This window comes from Girardinichthys multiradiatus, chromosome 10, assembly GCF_021462225.1.
Source record: "Girardinichthys multiradiatus isolate DD_20200921_A chromosome 10, DD_fGirMul_XY1, whole genome shotgun sequence".
NCBI lineage: Eukaryota > Metazoa > Chordata > Actinopteri > Cyprinodontiformes > Goodeidae > Girardinichthys > Girardinichthys multiradiatus.
The window spans coordinates 12,249,657-12,274,029 of NC_061803.1; the positions used below are offsets into that span (position 1 = coordinate 12,249,657).

At 41.2% G+C, this 24,373-nt stretch overlaps 1 protein-coding gene across 22 annotated transcripts in view; it reads right to left on the reverse strand.

Annotated features, from left to right (window-relative positions):
* Positions 1 to 1,158: 1,158 nt before the first annotated feature.
* LOC124875180 (calcium/calmodulin-dependent protein kinase type II subunit gamma) overlaps positions 1,159 to 24,373 on the reverse strand; it is a 72,392-nt gene continuing 49,177 nt past the window's right edge. For 2 of the 22 annotated variants that reach the window (XM_047377139.1, XM_047377136.1), the window contains 10 exons: positions 23,863 to 23,903; positions 22,494 to 22,577; positions 14,467 to 14,511; positions 14,301 to 14,355; positions 14,050 to 14,130; positions 11,276 to 11,416; positions 6,414 to 6,489; positions 4,695 to 4,789; positions 4,241 to 4,477; positions 1,159 to 3,657 (listed from right to left, as the gene is read on the reverse strand). In XM_047377139.1, the coding sequence (XP_047233095.1) occupies positions 4,245 to 4,477; positions 4,695 to 4,789; positions 6,414 to 6,489; positions 11,276 to 11,416; positions 14,050 to 14,130; positions 14,301 to 14,355; positions 14,467 to 14,511; positions 22,494 to 22,577; positions 23,863 to 23,903 (851 nt within the window). In that variant the 3' untranslated portion in view covers positions 1,159 to 3,657; positions 4,241 to 4,244. Of the gene's footprint in view, positions 3,658 to 4,240; positions 4,478 to 4,694; positions 4,790 to 6,413; positions 6,490 to 11,275; positions 11,417 to 14,049; positions 14,131 to 14,229; positions 14,236 to 14,300; positions 14,356 to 14,466; positions 14,512 to 22,493; positions 22,578 to 23,862; positions 23,904 to 24,373 lie in introns of all 22 variants that reach the window. The other 20 variants (XM_047377147.1, XM_047377141.1, XM_047377158.1 and 17 more) reach the window with 16 other exon arrangements.

Below are 24,373 nucleotides of genomic sequence, written 5' to 3' on the forward strand. Positions count from 1 at the left end.
GTAGATATGTTTATACTGTTTAATTTGTATTGTATTGCACCGACTACGCCAAAACAAATTCCTTGTATGTCCAAAAACGTACTGGGCAATAAAGCTTTTCTGATTCTGATTCTAAATGTACCATGAAATAACATTAAATGTCCAATTACATAATTTAATTGTATTCTTTAATACATGAAATTAACCATTTAATAATGAAATTTATTTATGAAATAGATGGAAATAATTATATGTATTTTTAGAGTGCACGTACCCAGTGCCATATCCAGAAGTCGTTTGAAAATAAAATGTATTTGTTTTGAATACTGTGATGTCACTAATGTGAGAACCAAACAAAGCAAATTCTGTGATAACTGGTCAATTTAATTCAATTACCAGCAAACCATGAAAAGAGGGATTTTAAATGCTCAACAAAATATTTGTGGTGAGGTGGTGGCTGGCAGGCGATCTTAAAAGTTTCCAGATTCTGCCTACAGCCCGGTACAATCCTGGACTAGATCTAAATTACAGCATCAGTCTGAAACACAGAAGACAGATGGGCTGCTTTAACAGTGGCCTTAAGCTCATCCTCTTTATGGCAATGACCCATAGCATCTCTACAATGTTAAGAACAGCCAAGTTTTTCCTCCCACTCAACGTTTCGTTACATTTGCTTGATTACAGCACTCTTAAAATCCTGCTTTTTCAGCAATAGGCTTATAGTCTAAATGGTCTTGTGAAACAAAAATTTCCAGAAACTTGATATTTTTTTATTAGCTGTAAGCCATAAGCAAAATAAGCAGACATAAGATACTTGTAAATATATCACTCCTGTTTAAATAATATATGATTTAAAAATTTTGAATTCAAATATTGAAATGATTTGTTTTCCGATTTTGTAATTTGATTGGATGCAGCGGTAATGGATGCTTTTACATGACACTGAAATGCATCTGAACTCTCAGCAATTAACTGTGATGCTGACGGTCAACAGAAAACAGTGCAACCTTAGCAGAATAATATTTTGGTTCACTGCTAAAACCTCTGATCAAAACTGAAATGCATGGTGGTTTGAAACCCATTAGAGCAGGACTGCATCAAGAAGCACTCGGATGATTCAGCAGGTCTTGCAGACATGATTCAAACACGGAAGAAATAAACAACTCGAGTGAGGCAAAGCAGTGCTGAAATAGTATTTTTATTAAATACTTCCAAGATCCAAGTTTGAAGAATAACAAAGCTATGATGAAGACCAACTAACACTCAGACAAACACTTTGATAGTCGGCAATTCATGGTTGTATTTCATTGTACATCGTGATCATGCAAAATAAAACAAAGCAAGAAAAATATAAAGCCAGCATTCATCTGAAGGCTGGTTGGGGGAGAGGAAAAGCGCAGCCCAATAATATATCATTACAACGCAGGGAAAACATCGAGGGCCTCATACCAAGATACGGCGCCTGAATCTTTTTTTTTATTTTTTTAATCTTTTTTAAAATTTTGTTTTTATATTTTCATATCACTTATTCAACATTCTGGATGGATGAAATTTCAAAGGATGCAAATATCATATATTAACACTAGCTCCATCCATATTTGGTGATAGAAATGTGTAACTGAAACATGCAAATAACTAGGTGTCCCGCTCTGGTGGCACAAACCTGCACATCAACACCGTTTCTCTCCTCTCAGCAGGTGCCATAAAAAACCACCGAGGGCAGATTACATTGATTAATAATTAAGTCCTGATCAATATCCCTTAAGTTTTTGTTGTGGGTGAGGGAGAGTGCAGAACTCCAGCTTGGCAGATTGGCAAAATTACCAAACGACAACAGCAACAGTAATAATAATAATAATAATATCATAATAAAAACTTAAAATCAGTAACACGGGAACAACAAAAAAAGTAAATAATCATTTCAAGAGCGGGGTGGGCGGGGGGGTTCAGGTAATTAGACAAATAGAGATTTTAGGAGGGAGGACACTTAAAGCAGCACGACGAGGGCGGCGCCGGTCACAGCAGCGGTGCAGATATGTTACAAAGCCTAAAAACACACCGCCCAGAGTGCGTGGGTGCATATGATATGAAAAGACAGCTCACAGCATTGTGGGACCAGGAGTTAAGGACACTAGTATCTTTAAAAATAGTTCTTGGAGTGTTGTTGGAGTGGCGGGGGGGTTGAACTACCTCCATCTTGGCATTTGTTTTATTCCCCGTCTTCATAAACAGTCGTACGGCCATGGGAGTGCCTATGGGAGTGTGTTAGCTCCGATTTATTTTTTTGTTTTTTTTGAGCAACCAATACCTCAAATATTTCAGGGTGGAGAATTGAAAATGTCGAGGAAAAAGTTTGTCCTAAACTAGAGTGGGAGGTACAGAGGGAGGGGTCGATTCCCCAAAATGCACAGGATGAGTGTCTCTTAGATGCATGTACATATATTACACTTTTCTACATATATCTATAAATACACTGTATTTACACAGTGATTATAAACAAACCAGGCCCTTGCAGAAAGCAGAGTAAAGGATTGAGGAGAGGTTAAAAGAGAGGCCAGGATTAATGAGGGAGAGGCAGCGAGCAAACATGCAAATCGCAGGCAGCTTTTCATGGTACGGGCCTCCTGCTCCTCTTCCTCCCTCCACTGCATATAAACACACAGCATACAGCGGTTAGCTTTAAATGTGCACGATAAAATCCAGATTAAAATAAAAGCAAGTAATCTTAGCTGCTTTAAAAAGGAGCCTCGGTTATAGTCAGAGCGAAAAATAAAAAAATCATATGGAAAGAAACGATGGATAATGGCTCCCGTTATTCACAAGAACACAAATGGATCAGGACGTTAAAAACACAACAAAAACCTGTCGCCCACAATTCAGACACCCCCCACCCCTAACGTTCCCCTCCCACTGCCCCGATCCCACGACAACAACAAGTTCCGGTCTGTCGGAAAACAAGCACACGAACGAAAACACAAACACGTAGAAAGCCTACACTAAAGTTCTACACTTTGGTGCTTCGTGGTTTTGATATCAAGTTTCTCTCTTCATCAAGTTCTCAGAGTGAGTTTTTTTTTCTTTCCCCTTTATAATTCAGTTGAGGAAAAATTTCCCTTCACGTCAACACCCAGGTAGCGAGGACGACATTTCCAACCTGGTAATCCCTAAATCTGTACAAAATCTAAGCACTCCCCCTCCGTTCCTCCCTTTCTTTTCCAGATAAAGATAAATGCTTGGTTGGGTTTTGGTGGTTTCTGGTACATCTAGCCATAAATTTACACAGTATATTCATAACTCATACTCATAGACTGTCACAAGTTCAACTGTATATCCTCTCCTCCCCCGGGACATGCCATCTCGCGCAGGCAGAAAGAAGATGGCTGCCAGGGGAGGGACAAGAGGGCAAAGATGCACCCTCCAGTCAGGAGCCAGATGCATGCATCATCATCTCATGGAAGGGTCAGGGTTCGGGTGGCGGGGTTCTTGTGTTCAGCCGGCCCCCAGCAGGTCAAAGGAGGGACGGGGTCGGTTGGTATCGTGGAGAGGGATGCGATCTCGCCCGGCCGGGCTTCCTGGCACTATCCAATCCACGTAGAGGACGCGCCTCTTAAAACACGCTCGCTGAAAAAAAACTGCCCCCCAAGAAACACGCTCCAGAGGACTGGAGCTTCAGGACCACTAAAGGAGGGAGAGAGAAGGAGGAGCAGCATGTTTAGAGTTCAGCTCAAACTGTCCCAAACCAAACCAAGAATACTTTCTAAAACAATCGTAATAATAATATGATAAATAAACTTTAGAGAAAGATTCTGCACATCATTTTCAGTTTGCTACCAATTGCCTATAAAGAATGCACTCCTGTAGCTTATAAATGCAGATCAGGTCCCACCAACAATCATCTTTTCATAGAATTGATTTAACATAAAAACGAAGAATAACATGTCAGATTTAAGGTGAGTTAATTTTATTCTGAAATTACCCGAAGCCATTCGTTGAGAGAGACCCATGTGGTCAATATTACGAAGCTGCAGCTGACATGAACAGGTAGCTCTAGGTAAGGGAAGTAATAAATCAAACGCAACCTTTCAGAGATTGTGTGCCTCCCTGTCAGAGTTGCCGTTGGTACTTTAAATTAAGACTTGCTTTTACTTCCGATTACAGGAGAATAGCATCGTTTGTAAAAATTAAGGCCCAGACCTCGAGTCTGACTCAAGTCTTAACATGACGTCTAAACGTGACATCCTGTGGGGTCATGGGTTTGTACCTGATCACTGCAGAGGTGCAGCCGGTGCTCCTGAGCAGTGGAAGTGAACGTTGAGCCACTTTCCATCGCGGCGGTGCCACACCCGGGTCTCCTCCGATTGGCTGGAACGAGGGCGGCCTGTGGCGTCCACAAACTGCGTGAGTCGGATGTAGGCGATGCACGCGGCGTCCTCGCCGATGAGGTGCACGTGGGGGTTGAGCAGGGTGGTGTGGACAGGCTTGTTGTTCTTGCTCAGCACTGGACAGAAAAAAGATAAAAGCTATTAAGTATTTCTTTAATAATTGAACACGATTCACAATTTTGGCTGCTTAATACCTGGACTCTTCCAGACTGCGTAGGAACCCTGTTATATTCTTTCTAAGTTGTGATCATTTAATAAGAATAATCTAGCAAGATATGATCTATAGAAAACTAACGTTTGTTTTCTCTCCTGTAAGTCTGGAAGGACACTCACAGTTTTCAAAGTAGAACTTGTGGAAGTCCATCCCTTCCACCAGGTTTCCCAGAGCTTCGGGTTCAAAAGAGGTGAGTCCTGGATCGCAAATCCTCCTGAGGAGGAAGAAGGTCGAAGGTCAAATAACAAAAACAGAAGACAAAGAGTACAATTGCAATTAAAATTATTCAACACCCACTGCAAATTAGCTTTAATTGTAAAATTCAAAATTGTTCAGGTGTTTGGAATAACTGACACAGGAGCATATAACTAAAGCTATGATTACAAGGATTTAATCTAAATTCAACACTTTCAGTGACAACTGCAGTCTCACAATTACTCAAGCCAGTGAACAAAAAGCATCAAAAGATTTGTAAATCAGGTGTGGTCTCAGACACACCTGATCTGAAGTCAAGAGAAGTGCCAAGGTTGAGAGGTGACAACTGCTTTGCACACACAAGGAAAAGGATAGAAACAGATAGCAAAGCCCCTGAATGTTCCTGCAGATACATAAGAACAGTTGTTAAGTTTAAAGTTAAAAGGAACAAGGGCTACAACACCCGGGGGCAGTAAGAGCAAACTATCAATGGTTGCCATCAAACCTCGGATGACGCGGGAGGTCAAAAACCTAACACTGACTGCACAAAACCTGCAGGAATATTTGGAAGAAGCAGCAAATGAGGTTTCGAGTTAGCGGAGCTTGCTGAGCTGCGTGCAGTGTTCATCTTAAGGCAAAATGATAGCATTCATAAAGGGGAGTTAGGCTGCAACTATGGTTCTGTGAATTCCTGGATGACTGCCAGTCATACTGGTCATTCTCAGCGAAAAGATCCTAGGATACCGGACGTAGCCTCTCAGGTGCTACTTATAGACGCAGCAGCCAGGCAGGCTATACGTCATGTACGTGAGTTTGTTTGCATAAAACTTCTACCTGCGCAGAGTGCAAGGAGACATTTTCACCTTGTTTACCACCACTGGCAGTCAAGAAGAAATGAAACAGAACTACAGTTATTGCGGGAAAAGAAGACGGCGAAGCCGTACAAGAACAATGGTATGTACCATGTTTTCATTTGCATATGTTCAGCATCCCCGGCTGTAACAGAAATTATTAGTTACACAATGTATGTTTAGTGTGTTTTTACAAACATAAATAATGTTCATCTGTCCTTGCCTTTATTGTGTGCGGCTTAGACCCGCCCACAGGCAACGTTACGGTTCGCACAGAAGAACCAAGTATTCTCCGGTGCCAAAGTTGAACCTTCTAATAGGACAATTATTTCAAGCTTTCATCAAAGTCCACCAACGCTTGGTTTCAGTAGAGATCCTACAAGACAGAGTGGCCATTACATTTGTCTAACTTGCACTGATCTACTGGGATGTGAAAAAGGCAGAAGGCAAACGAAAGAATATTAATGAACTAGAGGTCTTGGCCCATGAGTAATAGACCAAGAATAAACAGCAGCATTGTCAAAAGTTGCAGGTCAGACCAGCAAATGCATTTCTACTAGGTAATAAAGATGCTTGTCATGAAGGGGTTGAATAAATGACAGGATTGAGACTGCAGTCTACCACAAAGTCTAATTTTGTGTTTTAAAAAACCACTTCTAAACCTAGTTTCTTTATTGCAAACAGCTGCTAGTTTGTACATTTTGCCAGTAAATAATTTGCAGTGAGACAGGTTGAATAATTCTGATGATTTCTCTGCTTTCCCATATTGCATGAAGAAACTGCAGCACTCACGTGTAGGCATCAAAATCTCCATTGTTGATCGCTTCAATCAGCTGCTCGGTTATCTTGATGATCTCCTGTTTACGAGCTAGAGAATGGAAAAGAAGCAGAAAACAGATGGAAGATGCTTAGAAGAAACATGACTAGTTGTTCACCCACAACTTCAGCTGCGCCACAGCCCAACACCAATCGGACCAAAGCAACAGCAGCTTGACCACATTATAGCAAGTTGCTTTCAGTGCAACCCTCTGGATGGAGCACAAGGTGCCACCAAACAAAAACAAATTCTGCCTGTGAACGCCACATCTCAGCTGACAAAAACATTCAGCTCAAGGGTCAGACTATCAGCTTTGATCACGAGCTTAAATCAAAGTTCTGACGTCCATACCAGATCAGGAGGGAAGATAGGACAACAGAGTGGTTCTAAATATAACATTAAACGAATGTAGACTCAAAATATAACATCTAGAGCCAGCATTTAAAATTATGCTACATTAAAGGTGAGGGATAATAACCTTTACATAGTTGTCTGATGACTATGATGTGCAGACAGGATTTAGAAGCGTTGAAGATAAACTTCTGACCCATTTCTTTGACAAAAAGCCCTCCATCCAGTCATGTGATACAACTGTGGCGTCTATTAGCACTATTTTAAATTATATTACAGTATAATTCATAAGTAAATCAGCCTTAAATATCTTAAGACTAATTAAGCCATCTAATCTAATTTAATTCCTACATTTATTGAGGGGACAAATATTCAGATGAGGTAATTTTTTTCTAAAACTGTAACAATCCATGCAGATCATCAAACTGAGCATAAAAACCTGCTCAATTGTCTCGTCTTAAAGTATATTTATAGAGATAAATCACTGGTCACTACTAATATTAATGTACATACAGATCCGTTGCCTTAGATTACACGAAATGAACAAACAGGGACAAAACTATGCCTATAATTTTTTACAAGATAGGAATTTGTTTGAAAGAGTTTTAGCACAAGCACAGATCCATCAGGGGGGTTTAAAATATAGATGAGAGTTTTATTTAAAGTTAAACCAGAAACCTGAATGTTTTTATTGCAATTTTAACAAACAAAGTAAGAAATACAAAGAAATACACAATATTGAAGCAAGAGGAAAGGGGTGTATGGTTGGGACAAAGCGGCGTTTAGTGGATGGATTGCAGGTTAGATGACGACAGTGGTTTATTTGAGCCATATATGAAAATCTCAATGGAACAAAGACAAGTCAAGCCTTCCAGCACCAAAACAAGTAGTAAAATACAGGTCCTTCTCAAAATATTAGCATATTGTGATAAAGTTCATTATTTTCCATAATGTAATGATGAAAATTTAACATTCATATATTTTAGATTCATTGCACACTAACTGAAATATTTCAGGTCTTTTATTGTCTTAATACGGATGATTTTGGCATACAGCTCATGAAAACCCAAAATTCCTATCTCACTAAATTAGCATATCATTAAAAGGGTCTCTAAACGAGCTATGAACCTAATCATCTGAATCAACGAGTTAAATCTAAACACCTGCAAAAGATTCCTGAGGCCTTTAAAACTCCCAGCCTGGTTCATCACTCAAAACCCCAATCATGGGTAAGACTGCCGACCTGACTGCTGTCCAGAAGGCCACTATTGACACCCTCAAGCAAGAGGGTAAGACACAGAAAGAAATTTCTGAATGAATAGGCTGTTCCCAGAGTGCTGTATCAAGGCACCTCAGTGGGAAGTCTGTGGGAAGGAAAAAGTGTGGCAGAAAACAATGCACAACGAGAAGAGGTGACCGGACCCTGAGGAAGATTGTGGAGAAGGGCCGATTCCAGACCTTGGGGGACCTGCAGAAGCAGTGGACTGAGTCTGGAGTAGAAACATCCAGAGCCACCGTGCACAGGCGTGTGCAGGAAATGGGCTACAGGTGCCGCATTCCCCAGGTCAAGCCACTTTTGAACCAGAAACAGCGGCAGAAGAGCCTGACCTGGGCTACAGAGAAGCAGCACTGGACTGTTGCTCAGTGGTCCAAAGTACTTTTTTCGGATGAAAGCAAATTCTGCATGTCATTCGGAAATCAAGGTGCCAGAGTCTGGAGGAAGACTGGGGAGAAGGAAATGCCACAATGCCAGAAGTCCAGTGTCAAGTACCCACAGTCAGTGATGGTCTGGGTGCCGTGTCAGCTGCTGGTGTTGGTCCACTGTGTTTTATCAAGGGCAGGGTCAATGCAGCTAGCTATCAGGAGATTTTGGAGCACTTCATGCTTCCATCTGCTGAAAAGCTTTATGGAGATGAAGATTTCATTTTTCAGCACGACCTGGCACCTGCTCACAGTGCCAAAACCACTGGTAAATGGTTTACTGACCATGGTATCACTGTGCTCAATTGGCCTGCCAACTCTCCTGACCTGAACCCCATAGAGAATCTGTGGGATATTGTGAAGAAAACGTTGAGAGACTCAAGACCCAACACTCTGGATGAGCTAAAGGCCGCTATCGAAGCATCCTGGGCCTCCATAAGACCTCAGCAGTGCCACAGGCTGATTGCCTCCATGCCACGCCGCATTGAAGCAGTCATTTCTGCCAAAGGATTCCCGACCAAGTATTGAGTGCATAACTGTACATGATTATTTGAAGGTTGACGTTTTTTGTATTAAAAACACTTTTCTTTTATTGGTCGGATGAAATATGCTAATTTTGTGAGATAGGAATTTTGGGTTTTCATGAGCTGTATGCCACAATCATCCGTATTAAGACAATAAAAGACCTGAAATATTTCAGTTAGTGTGCAATGAATCTAAAATATATGAATGTTAAATTTCCATCATGACATTATGGAAAATAACTAACTTTATCACAATATGCTAATATTTTGAGAAGGACCTGTAGTCTTTTATGACTTGAAATGATTGAGTCAATGAAGCACAAAAGCAGAATACTGATGGGTGCAATGCTAAAATTAAAGATAAGACAAGTCATGTAAATATAAATCAAGTGAAATCCACTGAATGATTAAGCATTAATACATTTGTGTCCTTTACAAAATGGAAGAAAGTATTGAAAACCAAACTCCAGACCTTCAAAGACTGCGTAGGAAAAGCCCTGCTTCCCGAAAGCCCTGAGAACCTAGGTGGAAAGCAAAGACAAAACCATCCCAACAGCATGATTCTGCCATCAACATGTTGGACAGTTGATGGTGTTAGCCACATGATGAGCAGTGCCTGTTCCTTTCCCCAAAGGTGAAGTTTGCAGTTCAGCCCAAAGCTTCTATTTTGGTTTTAATCAGACCAAAGAGTTTTGTTTCTTCTGGTCTGAAAATATTTAAGGTGGCACGTACATATTGGTAGAGAGCATTAGCAATGGTTGACCTATATGTCATTAAATCTTCACAGGGGAACACCAAGTCACCTCTTTGTGGTGGCCTAGTGGTTAGAACAGGAGGTTTGTGTTCCAGAGGGGACACAAGGGGCTGGGTTCGTATCCCACAGATTACCACTCTGGGTCCCCGAGCAAGACCCTTAGCCCCTGAATGCTCCCCGGGCGCCGCACAATGGCAGCCCACTGCTCCCTATAAGGAATGGGTTAAATGCAGAGGACACATTTCATTGTAATGTACATGTGCAATGACCAATAAAGATGATTATTATTATTATTGATCACGGCCCTTTAACGCCAATTACTCAGTTTGGTCGAGAGGACAGGTCTAGGAGGGGTACTGGTGGTTCTAAGCTTCTTCCATTTTCAAATAATGGAAACCACACTGCTTCTCAGGATGTCCTTTGATGCCCACTATTTCTGTGAGACCTTCTATAGAGACAAATGCTCTCCATTCCAAATCTTTTTCAATCTACTGAATTTACCACAAGTGGACTCCAGTCAAGTTGTAGAAACAACTGAAGGTAACCTGAGGAAACAGGATGCACGTGAGTGTCATAAAGGAAATGAATACCTATTTATAATGCTTTACCTATGTTTACATTTTTTTTTTTTTTTTATTTGAAAAATATCCTAAAACATGTTTTCACTTTTACATTACAGGCTATTCTGTGTGGATTTCTTTCTTTCCTTCCTTCCCCCAGTGGGTTCTGGGTCTTCCCCGGGGTCTCCTCCCAGTGGGCCATGTCCAGAAAACATCCAAAGGGAGGCACCTAGATCAGACGCCTGAACCACCTCAACGGACTCCTTACAATGCGTAGAAGCAGCAGCTCTACTTTGAGCTTCCCTGAATGACTGAGCTCTTCACCCTGTCGCTGAGCCTGTGTCCAGACAACCTCCAATAGAAGAACATTTCTGTCGCTTGTATCTGGGATCTTGTTCTTTCAGTCAGGATCTTAGACGTACTGGTAAATGAAGAGCTTTTCTTTTTGGCTCTTTTGGTGAAGCTCTTACTTCACTAAGACAGACCAGAGCAGGGCCCACATTACTGGAGACAAAGCCCCAAACTATCTGTCCATCTCCCGTTCCATTCTACCTTTTAAAGAAAAATCCATCCCTCAAATAGGTTTTAGTACAAGTCTGTCACATAAACTGAGGAAACAATGAAAGGATGTGAATCACTTCTGTTGGTGCTGTATATATTCTTTGTTTGGTATAGTTGCATAAAAAATATATCCACAAGTCAGAGCTTAGAAATCAGCCACAAGATCTGGTCAGTGAATCTCTGAACAATTTCAAAGGATTCTGAGTTACGGTATAATGCAAAAAAAAAAAAAACAACAACAAAACAAGCAAAACCAAAACAAAATCAGATAATACCAAGGGGTGCAAACGGTTTTTCAGTCACTGTTTCCCTTCAGAGAGGAAGTAGGTACAGAGAACAGAAAACACTGAAAGCTGGGTTAGTCCGTTAGTGAGAGGTGCTCTTACTCGGCTTAGTGTTGCTTTTAGCAGTGACAGTGCTGCTCCCTAGTGGAGCGGCAGGGATGGATGACTGTGATTGGTCTGAGTCGGGGCAGGAGCTGTTGCCCGTGCTGTTCCATGCCATGCGCTTTACATCATGCGGTGGAACTGAAACACACAATGGATGGTCAAGAAACATGCGGATGGACAACAGGGAAGATGAAATGCAACACGCGCACACAGTTCATGCATTAAAATAAAACAAATGAGGTAATAAGGCGGATGTAGGGGTAGTTTTTAGTAGAACTGGTGAAACGTCAAGCTCCAACTTGAGTTTGATGAGAGACATGCAGATTGGTAACATGAGAATGTGATGATAGCAGGAAGGAGGGTCAATATACCTCTATTTGTCATGCTTGTGACTACTTCACTCATAATGTTCATATGGATTAATGGAGCTCTCTCTGATGAGCTCCAGCATCAAGTACTGAAAAGATCGAAGCCATTGTTTGTTATTAGCGTATGTTATGCCTAAAGGGAGTCAGCATATTACAGTAAGGCAGAAATGGAAAACAGAAATCAAGAGGAGGGAATAGCAAGGAAAACATCTGAGTGTCTTTCAACAGCAGAAAGAAGAGAAATAAAGAAAAATGTAGAGATTTCACAGAGGAGGAAAGAGTAAGAATTTTAGAATACTAACAGAGAAAACATGTAAATGACAATAGATGGGAAATTGTGTGAACACAAAGAGAAACATGATGCTCTCCTGTGCAGGGTTTCAGGAGAGTCAGATGGGCAGTGGACCGCCAGTTCAGGGGGCCGGTTTAGGACACTCAGCTGCAAGGTAAGCTAGGCCTCCACTGGCTGGAGCCATCACGTGAGAAGCACGGGAGGATAAATGCAGTGGTCAACCAAGAAACACACACACACGCATTTCAAGGTTCCCACAGTGGCTATAGTCAGGGATTTACAACATTTCTGGACTTTTCCAGAGGGAGTTGTGATCTTAAAGTTGTTATAATACTTTCTTTTAAATCATTAGTGAAGGTAGTGCTGCTCTTAGGTAGTAAGCACAAACTTTCAATTAAACCGATGCTTTAATGCAAAGTAAAATGACAAAAATTAAAAAGCATTCTAAAAATGGAACCCTGTCAGATAAACATACAGTTTATTACAACTTGGAGTTTACTTTGTGTCTAAACTAAAGAGTCTAATAACAACACCACAAAGCTATCCCCAAGGAATGTTTACTTGTCTAATATGATGGATAAATCCCAAGCTAATCGAACATCCTTCTTTCGCTGCACTACATAACTGTTTTTACATCTAGAAGCCACAAAAAGCCTTGAAAGAAATGTGAAGCAAAAACCCATTCCTGAGTTTCGATTCACAAGATGTGGACTGCGTGCGGCTTGTCAGAGATTCAAACAAAATCACCACACAGATGTATCCAGGACTTGGGCTATAATCGCCACATTGCTTGTGTCAAGCCGATGATGAACCAGGGAGAGCATCAGTAAGGTCTTATCTGAGCTAAAGAGAAAAAGAACCGGACTGTTGCTCAGGGGTTCAAAGTCCTCTTTTGAGATAAAAGTAAATGTTGCATTTCATATGCAAATCAAGGTCCAAAAGTCTGGAGGAAGAGAGGCGAGGCACAGAATCCAAGTAGCTTCAGCTTCAATGCGCAGTGATCATCTGCTGGTGTTGGTTCACTGTGGTTCATCAAGTCCAAAATCAGAGCAGCCGTCTACCAGGAAGTTTAGACATTAGAGCCAGCAACAGGCTGAAGGCTGCTATTAAAGCAACCCGAGTCTAACACCTTGGGTGAGCCACAGGCCGATCATCTCCATGCCACACTGCATTGATGCAGTAATTCATGCAAAGGAGCCCTGACCAGGTACTGAGTGAATATGCTGTACAATACATGGGCATATTTTTCAGGAGACCAACTTTTCTGCTTTATTAATTCATTTTTAGTGGTCTTTTCTAAATCTAAATTTTCTGAGGAACTGAAATCATTCATGAACTATAAAAGCCATAACCCTCAAAATTAGAATAAGAATGAATAAATCAACACTAGATATTCAGCATTCTGAGTAATAAACTTATACGAGTTCATTTTTTTATTTATTACTGAAATTAATAAATTGATGATATTCTATTTTCCTGAAATGTATTTGCGTGTATTCCAAATCATTTACTCCTTTAGTTTTGTCCAATGGAGTATGTCCATATTGTTTTTAAATAAATAAAAACATTTATTAAAGTCAACCAAACTAAATGTGACTTCATATTTTATTTGACCAGCTAGTCAAGAATAAGTTCTAAGGAGACTCTCAAATACAAATTTCTAAACAAAAACAAAAAAATTAAACAATGCCTTTTGGCTAACACTGATCAATTATTCAAGCTAACTTAGATGCCTGTGTGCAAAGAAAAGGGTGCTGAAGTTTCCTTAAACCGTTCGACAGAGAAAAAGGTTATTGCACTAAAAAATTATCCAAGTTGCAATAAACTAAACGCTTTCTTAAAATCCCTTGGGATCAATTTAAAAAAAAATATTTAATCAGAATCCCAGATTTTTCTGTGTGGGGTCCAGCAAAACAAACGTATAAAAACCTGTGGGAACCCTATAAAAAAGTAAAGCTTGGTGGATCAGAGTGTGAGCGGAGCTCAAACAGGTAAGAAGTCATTGCCAGTGACTACAAGAAGCCGAGGTGGGAGTGGGGGAGAGTGGGTGTCAGGTCCTTGCAGGAGGGATGGGCAACCATATAGCTTCTCTTTGCCAAAGATAAACTTACTGGCAGGTGAGCTTTGAGGTGAGGGCAGAAGTGGGGGCATCTCCTCAGTGGCGCTGCTCTGACTCAGCGCCGAACTGTCCGCTAGATGTAGCCAAACACACAATAATTACAAACACACACATACGACAGGCACACTTAGGACTGCAACACACTTGCCGGTCACTACAGTCAAATACACACACTTCACTAAAAGGGAGAAAGAAAGAGACAGTGAATGAAAACAGGGAAAAGGGAATAAAACACTTGAGTACCTTTCCTACCTTTCATTTCCTCCTCATCGTTTGTGGCGTTGCTCTCTGTTGATCCCTGAGGAGCGAGAAGAGGAACAGACAGATACTGAAACCTACGCAGACAAGATCTGAGAGCAACTCAACCAGGGCTGCGCGGTATTCCGACCCAACAAGACAAAAACCTCACCTTGACTCCATCGGGAGGGTTGTGCACCACTGTGCTCTGAGACTCCTGCAGAACAGAACAGAACAGTCAGTCTAACACATCTCTGTCTTGAAACGGTGCGTCTCAACTGGGTATGAACCGGCCCCAACTATTTTACCTCTGCAACAACTCCACAGTCTGAGTCTATGGGGCATGTTTACTTTTAATGGAGGACAGAGTATGAGAGGATTTATGCCGGGGAATTTAATGGATATTTTAATACACTGCCAATTGATGTGATTTTTTTTATTTTGCAGAACTGAAAGCCTCTTTCACAAAAAAGCGATGCGGCCTGGGGGGTAGAAGTCGGCACGCCTCTGTTACACCCTCACTCACCAATCGAGGTAGTCACAGACTCACCTCAGCTGACTGGTGTAAGGGCAAGCCGGCTTCGCGGCTCCAGGCAACGATGTAGTGATGACTTGTGGCTCACAAGTTCTATCATTTAAATTTGAAGCATTTGCTCAGCCAGCAACAGGATTGCTCCGCTTTGCTACAGTTTGTCCGCCATGATTGTTTGAAAAGAATGTTATGAGGAGACATCATTCACGTCCTTGTTGTTCTGCACTGCACTGATATTGCCATCTCTTGTTATTATTTATGGCTGGAGGGACCTCAGACCCGGTTCATCTTCGCAGATTTATGTTCTGTGAAAGAGGTTCTAATCTTTTCCTGTCTGATAATAATCACAAAAGATTTCAAATGTTAAGACAAATGAACAAAGTTTACCTTCTCAGAGAATTAACTTAAGGAGAGCTATAAGTTTACGACATTGTTGCTCTTGGTCCTCTAAAAGGAAGGACTTTTCTCAAAAGACAAACATCCTATTTTCTTGATTCAGAAAGCCCAAAAATATTGAAACCAAAATAAGTAAAATACTTATAAAAAATAAAATTAAAATAAGTATCTGCTTTTCTATCATTTTCCAAAGCAGATGAGGAAATTCAAAACACTTTTCTGACAGAAAAAAGGGACACTTCTACCAAAATAGGAAGGATGACCACCATGCCAGAAAAGAGATAATTCCCTTGATGGGAATAACTTTTCTTACAGAAATATGCTGCATAGATGTGTGGCAGCTTATTTCCAACAGAGAAAAGGATGCTGAAAGATCCTTTACACAGGAAAAGGCGACTTGCATTGTGTAAGTAAACCCAAAACAGACTTTCTTCCCAGGATTATAAAACAAGTGGCATCTTGGCTTCCAGGGAAGGACCAAACCAAGACTCAGGGACTACGGCACAACACAGTTCATATCAAGCAAATGACAGAAAGCTTGAACAGAGTCAGCAGCCATGCCATCCAGGCGACCTCCAGTGCTTTACGATGACCTGAGAAGTTTCTCAGGTAATAAAATGTCATTTTACCATGGATTCCATGTTCAGTACAAAACACTTGCTGAAAACTATGAATCACAATATTAAATTGATTGATAACACCACTGTCCAACTTTTGCTAATGGGTGTTAACCCACAATAATTAGCTGCACCATGCCTGAGCTAAAAGAAGTTGTGGGTGTTTGACTTCAGCTGATTTCTAACAGTATATCTGAAAATTATCCTCTGTTTCAACAATCACATGTGTAACATTAGCCTGAACAGATGTTTTACGGTCAAACAACTTGATATTAGAGGAACATTTGTAGACAGACGGTGTATAAGACTTCCTTCAAAATAATGGTTTGATTGTAACATTACTGTAGTGCAGATAAACGCTCAAATGAAAAACAAGACTGATGATGCTTTAAAAAAAAGAGACTTTTAGCTGCTTCCATTCACTGTTATGTTTTACACAACCACTGCACAGCTCATAAATATAAAGAATATTGGTGGCATAGGTGCACGTAAACAACCAACACTGCTATCAGAACCAGAGGATAGATTGTGATACCAATCAGAATGCTGCCAGAATTTAATTTTTTTAATTACAGTTTTTGTCTCAAGTGTTTATTCACCACTGTGCTGAATTACAGTATTTCCAGCTTTCCATAGGCCACTTATAAATCCCTGGGTAGGGTTCTGATTTGTTAGGCCTCCTCCAAAAACACTAACATCACCTTGATCCAAACTCAAGCTGAAGACTTTGCTATCACTACTTTTTCCTCTTGCCTCACCATTGTGTTATGCACAATGATGATGAGGCGATACGCACCCAACATCGCCACTGTTTGGTGCTCTGCTGCGTTGTGCAGAGCATCAATTTTTTCAAGCTTTTTTCTTTCTTCTATTAAATATATTTATTGACTTTAGACATGAAAATAAATCTAACTATTTTAAGCTACAAACCTTAACACATTTGAAAGGTAAATGTTCTAAGATGTTGGGACCCCAGCCATGTGTTACAACATTAAAGGCCAGGAAGAACTTTTCTGGAACTTTCAAAATAAATCGCATTAACCTACTTCCAGCATAGCCAGGAACAAGAGTAACAGCGGACATCCGAATAAAAACCCCGCTTTGCAACAAACTGACTTCTTCCACGCAGGTCTCCAGAGGAACTGGACGGAGCGACAGCGCGCTAATGTCTCTTTGCTGGCAAACCGACATAACTCTTCAAACTGGATCCAAGAGTGTCATACGATCACGCGATCATATGCACTAAGTTAAGTAGGAAAGAATTGCTGTTTTGCTGTTTGTGTATCCGGTATTCATTCATGAACAGGGGTAATTAAGGTACAAGCGTTGCTTGACTTTTCTCTCTGAGGTCTACAGAACCAAACTGTGCTCCAGAGAGTTCCCAGCAGAGACCCTGTCTCTACAACGCCGAGTGGAGCTGTTTTCCCGGTCTGATACTGAGTGTGGAGCGGACCAACCCGGACTCCTTAGTTATCGTCGCTGGTGACTTTAACAAAGGTAATCTCACCCACGAACTCCCCAAATATAGACAGTTTATAAAATGTCCGACCAGAGAGGACAACATTCTGGATCACTGTTACACCACCATCAGAGACGCTTATCATGCCGTCCCACGTGCTGCACTGGGCCAATCCGACCACATCATGGTCCACCTGATTCCTGCATACAGGCAGAAACTAAAGCTCTGCAAACCTGTTGTGAGGACGACAAGGAAGTGGAGCAGTGAGGCAGTGGAGAATCTCCAGGCGTGTTTAGGCTGTACAGACTGGGATGTGTTCAGGACTACTACCAACAGTCTGGACGAGTACACAGAGGCTTTGACTTCCTACATCAGCTTCTGTGAGGACAGCTGTGTACCATCATGCACCAGGGTGAGTTACAAAAACGACAAACCCTGGTTCACAGCCAAACTCAGAAGGTTAAGACTGGATAAAGAAGAGGCCTTCAGGAGTGGGGACAAAGACATATACAGAGAGGCGAAGTACAAGTTTGGCAAGGCAGTGAAAGAGGCCAAACGACTGTACTCTGAGAAGCTCCAAAACCAGTTCTCAGCCAACGACTCTGCGTCTGTCTGGAAAGGGCTCAGGCAAATCACCAACTACAAGCCGAAAGCCCCCCACTCCATCAACGACCGACGCCTCGCCAACGACCTGAACGAGTTCTACTGCTGCTTTGAAAGACAAAGGGACAGTCCTGCAACCATCCCCCACGACGCCCCCCAACACCTGCAGCCACAATCCACCTCCCCAACCTCAAGAGGGGCCTTGGCACCTCCAACCCCCACCCTGAAGTCCCCCCCCACCATCCCCCTACCCACGCCGGGAACGGCTCTTTCCATCCAGGAGAGGGACGTCAACAAACTCTTCAGGAGACAGAACCCCCGGAAAGCTGCTGGACCGGATTCTGTCTCACCAGCCAGCCTGAAGCACTGCACTGATCAGCTGTCTCCAGTCTTCACAGACATTTTTAACACCTCACTGGAGACATGTCATGTGCCAGCCTGCTTCAAGTCCTCCACCATCGTCCCTGTTCCCAAGAAGCCAAGGACCACAGGGCTTAATGACTTCAGACCCGTCGCCCTGACCTCTGTGGTGATGAAGTCCTTTGAGCGCCTTGTGCTCTCACACCTAAATTACATCACCGACCCCCTCCTGGACCCTCTGCAGTTTGCCTACAGAGCCAACAGGTCTGTAGATGATGCAGTCAACTTAGCCCTTCACTTCATCCTCCGGCACCTGGACTCCACAGGAACCTACGCCAGGATCCAGTTTGTAGATTTCAGCTCTGCCTTCAACACCATCGTCCTAGCTCTGCTACAGGAGAAGCTCTCCCAGCTGAGTGTGCCCGACTCCACCTGCAGGTGGATCACTGACTTCCTGTCTGACAGGAAGCAGCGCGTGAGGCTGGGGAAGCACGTCTCTGACTCCCTGACCATCAGCACCGGTTCCCCCCAAGGCTGTGTTCTCTCTCCTCTGCTCTTCTCCCTGTACACCAACAGCTGCACCTCCAGTCACCAGTCTGTCAAGCTTCTGAAGTTTGCGGACGACACCACCCTGATCGGACTCATCTCTGATGGTGACGAGTCCTCGTACAGATGGGAGGTGGACCATCTGTTGGACTGGTGCAGCCAGAACAACCTTGAGCTCAACGCTCTAAAGACAGTGGAGATGGTTGTGGACTTCAGGCAGAACCCAGCCCCACCTGCCCCCATCACCCTCTGTGACTCCACAATTGACACTGTGGAATCTTTCTGCTTCCTGGGAACCATCATCTCCCAGGATCTCAAGTGGGAGCCAAACATCAGCTCCCTCATCAAGAAAGCCCAGCAGAGGATGTTCTTCCTGCGGCAGCTGAAGAAATTCAACCTGCCAAAGACTATGATGGTGCACTTCTACACAGCCATCATTGAGTCCATCCTCACCTCCTCCATCACCATCTGGTACGCCGCTGCTTCAGCCAAGGATAAGGGCAGGCTGCAGCGTGTCATTCGGTCTGCTGAGAAGGTGATTGGCTGCAGTCTACTGTCGTTCCAGGAACTGTACACCTCCAGGACCCTGAAGCGGGCAGGGAAGATTCTGGCTGATCCCTCCCACCCCGGTCACAGACTCTTTGAGACTCTCCCTTCTGGCAGGAGGCTGCGGTCCATCCGGACCAAAACCTCACGCCACAAGAACAGTTTTTTCCCATCTGCCACCAGCCTTGTTAACAAAGCCCGGAAACCACCCTGACACTCTCCCTTTCCCCCACACCCCCCCCTTTTTTGCTGACAGGACACCTGTAACCTGCAACTCTATGCATTACATTAACACTCAGCTTGGACTCCTGCTTTACTTGCACTGCCATACTTGCACAATGATCAACTGCACTGTTGTATTGCTCTGACATCCAATAATGCTCTATATTTACTCTCATTCACTTAAAACTGTGCACATATATTTATATTATATTGTAGATATGTTTATACTGTTTAATTTGTATTGCATTGCACCGACTACGCCAAAACAAATTCCTTGTATGTCCAAAAACGTACTTGGCAATAAAGCTTTTCTGATTCTGAAGGAAGGACAACGGAACGCATCCCTGTGGTTACAGCAGTAACATGCAGTTTGCCCGGCTGGCAGAATGAGCCGCCCCACCCCACAGCTACGGAGGTTAGCTGGAGTTAACCCTTTGTTCACTGTGGAAGCTTTATTCAACTTTGTCGCCCGGACAAATTTTCCTCAGCACGGTTCATGTAAGACGTTGTGTTTTGGGCAGAGAGAAGTAGTTTAGAATGAAATAATCTAAACATTTTTCGTTTTATGACGTTTGGTTTTGTTTATGTTGAAACTCAGCTATCTTACAGCTAGCAGATTATCTGCTCAGCACATGTGCTCAGTTTGTGTGTTCTGTGTTTGTGTTTTTTTAAAGTTAAGACAAACTTTATTTAATGGGTGATTTCAAACACAGAAGATCGGCCACAAAGCGCCGTCCACACTTATGCATTTTAACCCTTTTATTAATGGTATTTTAAAGGTATGTGTTTGATTCTGATGATAAGCTTTAAGCTAAGAACACGTTCTTGCCTGCTAAAATCATTTACTTATTCAAAATAATATTTCCTTAAATATTATTTGACTATTTCCTTAATAATATTTCTTTAAATATTATTTTAACAAATAAATAAAGGCAGCTAATTAAACACCATTGTGAATTGGTCATCAAGAAAATTGGTTTTATTCAGCAAATCATTCTTTAAAATAGTTTTATTAAAATAATATTTTATCTGATCTTGCATTGTGAATGGTTGTTTAAAGGTATGCTGATTATTGTCCAAGTTAGTTCCAAGACTAACTTAACTCCATTTCCAGATTCTTCAAGATAATCCTTGGTTCTCAAACATAAACATTGTATGGTAATGTTGCATCACTCTTTCGGTCATGATTTCAATCATCTTTAATCAACTTGTTTATATTGTACATAGCCCATTAGTCTTCTTTAATCTTTAATTCTGCTTGGTAGTTTAGTTGGATTGTTTAGCATAGTAAAGAGTTTGTTGATTGAAATATGTTTGACTTAGTTTTGTTAATAAATTATTGTATTTTAAGAGTTTTGCTGTTCAATAATGCCAGAGCTTGGCTCACTCTTTTTGATTTTGTCCTAATACCACCGCCTTATTGGGCTGGTATTCACAGGACGACCCTTAACAGACCGGAATATTATTTAATAAAACATTAAAGTATTAATATTAAATAATATATTCATAATCACAACAAAGATGAAGATAATAAGATTATAATTTGGATTGGGGACCTGTTACACCAGTTGTGAAGCACCTTCCAAGCAAACTAGCTAATCCAACCACACCACTACAACACAGCATTCACTGCATGCTACACCAGCATGATTAAGGCAGTATAACCAGGATGTCAGTAAGAATGTTAATAAAGTTAAACAGGTTAAAGTGAGGAAAAACAAATGGATAGGTTAAAAAGTTTGAAGCAAAAGGAAAGATGTTAGATTAGATGGTTGAAATGGAAAAAGGACAAAAGCATATCTAGCTAGGATTGGGATGTTAAAAATTATACATAAGATATGAATATAAAAACAAGAGTTGGAGCATAAAACTGAACAATGTTTGATATTTCAACTGCTAGCTGCATGATGTGAGCGGTATAGTCCAACACAGATATAGTCCAACCAACAAGCCCATGCTTTACATACAGATGCAACTCAGTAAAGTAAAATATAATTGATATGATAATTTATTTCATTAATTCAATTCAAAAAGTGAAACTTGTTTATTATACAAATAAAAAAAATGTATTTCAAATGTTTGTTTCTGTTAAAGATAATAGCTTAAGCTAAAGAAAACCCAAAATTCTGTTCATCAGAAAAAAACTAGATTAGACCTATACAAAAAGGCGTTTTAATATAGAAATGTGGGCCTACTAAAACGAATGCCTGCGTACTGTACAGTATTTGGACTCAATACTTGAATTAAGCCACTTTTACAAAACACTAAACTACTGCGCTGCTTTAATATCGGCCGTACACTCAACTGCACTGCTAGCTCTGGTATCTCTCAGCTTCTCTTAACAATTAATAAGGTCACATGAGTTTTTCTTGTCACTCAACTTTCCAATATGATGCTTGGATAAAGCACTCTAAACAGACAAACATCTTTTGCAATTACCTTTTTTGTTTTTGTGTAATGCTTTAATTTTCCGATAAGCTAAATTTGTGGTTTAACTTACTATAAGCCATAATCATCAAAATTAAATTGTAATAAACAATTAAAATATCCGATTAAATAAATAGGTTTCACTTCTTAAAATGAAATAGTGAAGTAAACTAACTCTTCAATGATATTTTAATTTATTGTGTGTAAAACTAAATGGGTGCACATGTGCTGCCTGAGATTTAAACTAATGGATCTGAAGGATTTCCAATGGTCTTTAATGTTTATTGATCTCAGTAACACTTGTGCACCTTGGGGAGATTTTATGGCTTCCAGTTGGCACGGCTGGGATGATACAAAGCAACATCTCCTGGAATGTTGATGAAGGATGACAAGCATGATGATGGAGGATGAGGGGGAAAAATAAAAATCGGGCAACTATGCAACAACTCGGAGGTGGAGGTGGGAACTGGGACTGCGGCGGCCTACTGTACCATCTGGGCGTTGGCTGCCATGTTGGTGTCTTTCAGGGCATTGATGGCGCTCACTATACTGTTCTTACTGTTGTTGGTAGAAGGCTGAGACGAGAACGTAAACACTTAAAGTGAAACACAAAAGCTACACAAACATACACACAGATGCATTTAAATTTAAAACGCCTTTTTCGAGAATGGGGGCTAATGTTCGTCTGGGCTCCAGGGTTGTTGAGAGCTAACAGGATAAATGAGAGGGGTGAGTGTCACAGAATGGCCTCTAGATCATCCTTTTTACTGCCTCACTAACTCTCCATGCTTGTGCCACTTAACTACACAGAGAAAACCCCTGGGGCAAAAAAAAATAAAAAATATAGACAGTAAGGGCAGCAGGAGGAGGAGAGCTGAAATTGATGGGACACTGCTCGGAAAGGGAGCTAACTAAAGCCGGCTTAAGGCAAAAGAACGAAAACATTGAAAGAACACCTGTGGAAAAAAAAGAGCAAAACTATGAAATTTACAAGCTTGTGGGTGGGAATACTGGAATTTTAGGGTGTAAAAACATGACAGAAACCGAGAAATAAACAAGGAATGGGGTCAATAAATTCCACGAGGAAATAATAAATTACCATTTTAAAACTTGGAAATACATTTCTAAAATTTTCAACCAAAGTTAGGAGCTAAATAATTACCAAGTTATAATTACCAGTTGCTATAAGCAAGTGACTTCCCATGTCGAAATAAATCTAAGCGCTTAATATACGCCCTGGAATATGAAGTGCTTTAAACCAGACAATCCATGTTTGAGACTCGTTGGCTAATACAGGTGTTGCCTGGCTAGCAACAAACAAGCCTACACCATTTATTTAATCATTTGTTTGGCATCACGTAGGAAACACTGTAGAAAAAAGAAACACTGACGGTAAAATCAAAGATACAAACAATACGTAAGCACTGGAAGAATATCATGACTAGCTAACCGTTAGCTGCTAACAATGCTAAAGTAGTCTCGTTTCAAACCTAATTGGCACTAATTTCACAGTTTTTAATGAGTCTCTGTAAGAACTCTATTCAAGAACCTCATGTTTGCTTTAAAATACTTTTTATTTATTACTAACTATTAATGTCATTCAACATATCTATGGCCTGAAACATAAATGCCACACCTTGGTTCTTGTTTTCTCTCTTGGCATAAACATCACTAATTTGTGTGATATTGATGTTCATGTGAGCAATCATTGTTTCGTATTTTTTATCTTAGCTTTCCTTTGGACTCAGTGCCAGCTAAACATGGAATCCAAAAGAGAGTTGTAGTGGAAGTAGGTGGAACAGAGAGAGAAGGGAAGAGACAGAAAGGAAGAGGGCAGTCGGGTATTAAGGACAAGCTTACCTTGGCAGAATCCGACTTCTTGTTGAGTAAACTTTTGCATGCTGTGAAAATACAGAGGATGAAGAAGGGAGGGGAAAAAAAAAAATCAGGTTAAAAAGTTTCATTTAAGTTGACAACATTCACCTAGTTTTTAGCTTCTATTGAAATCCGGATCTACAATTTTTGTATCTATCAAACCCTACTAGAACTGCCTTTGTGACCAAGTAATGCTAAATGTTTTCATAGAATAACACGCATTTAATGGGCCTATGGTGCAATTTTCCCTTAGTTGAACAGGTTGCTACACTCTGCAAAAACCCATTCACATCTTAATACATTCACTGCTATCTAGGGGATTAAAGAGAAATCTGAGAGCAAAGTAAACTTCATAAATCCATTTCCTGTCTGAGCGAAGACCCCTGCAGATCTAGAAGGAGAGAGTGATGGTCAGACTCAAACCGCCGCCAGGACTGACTGATGAGCTACGTTACTGTAAATCATTGATTTCCTTTAAGGGTTCCGACCAGTTTCC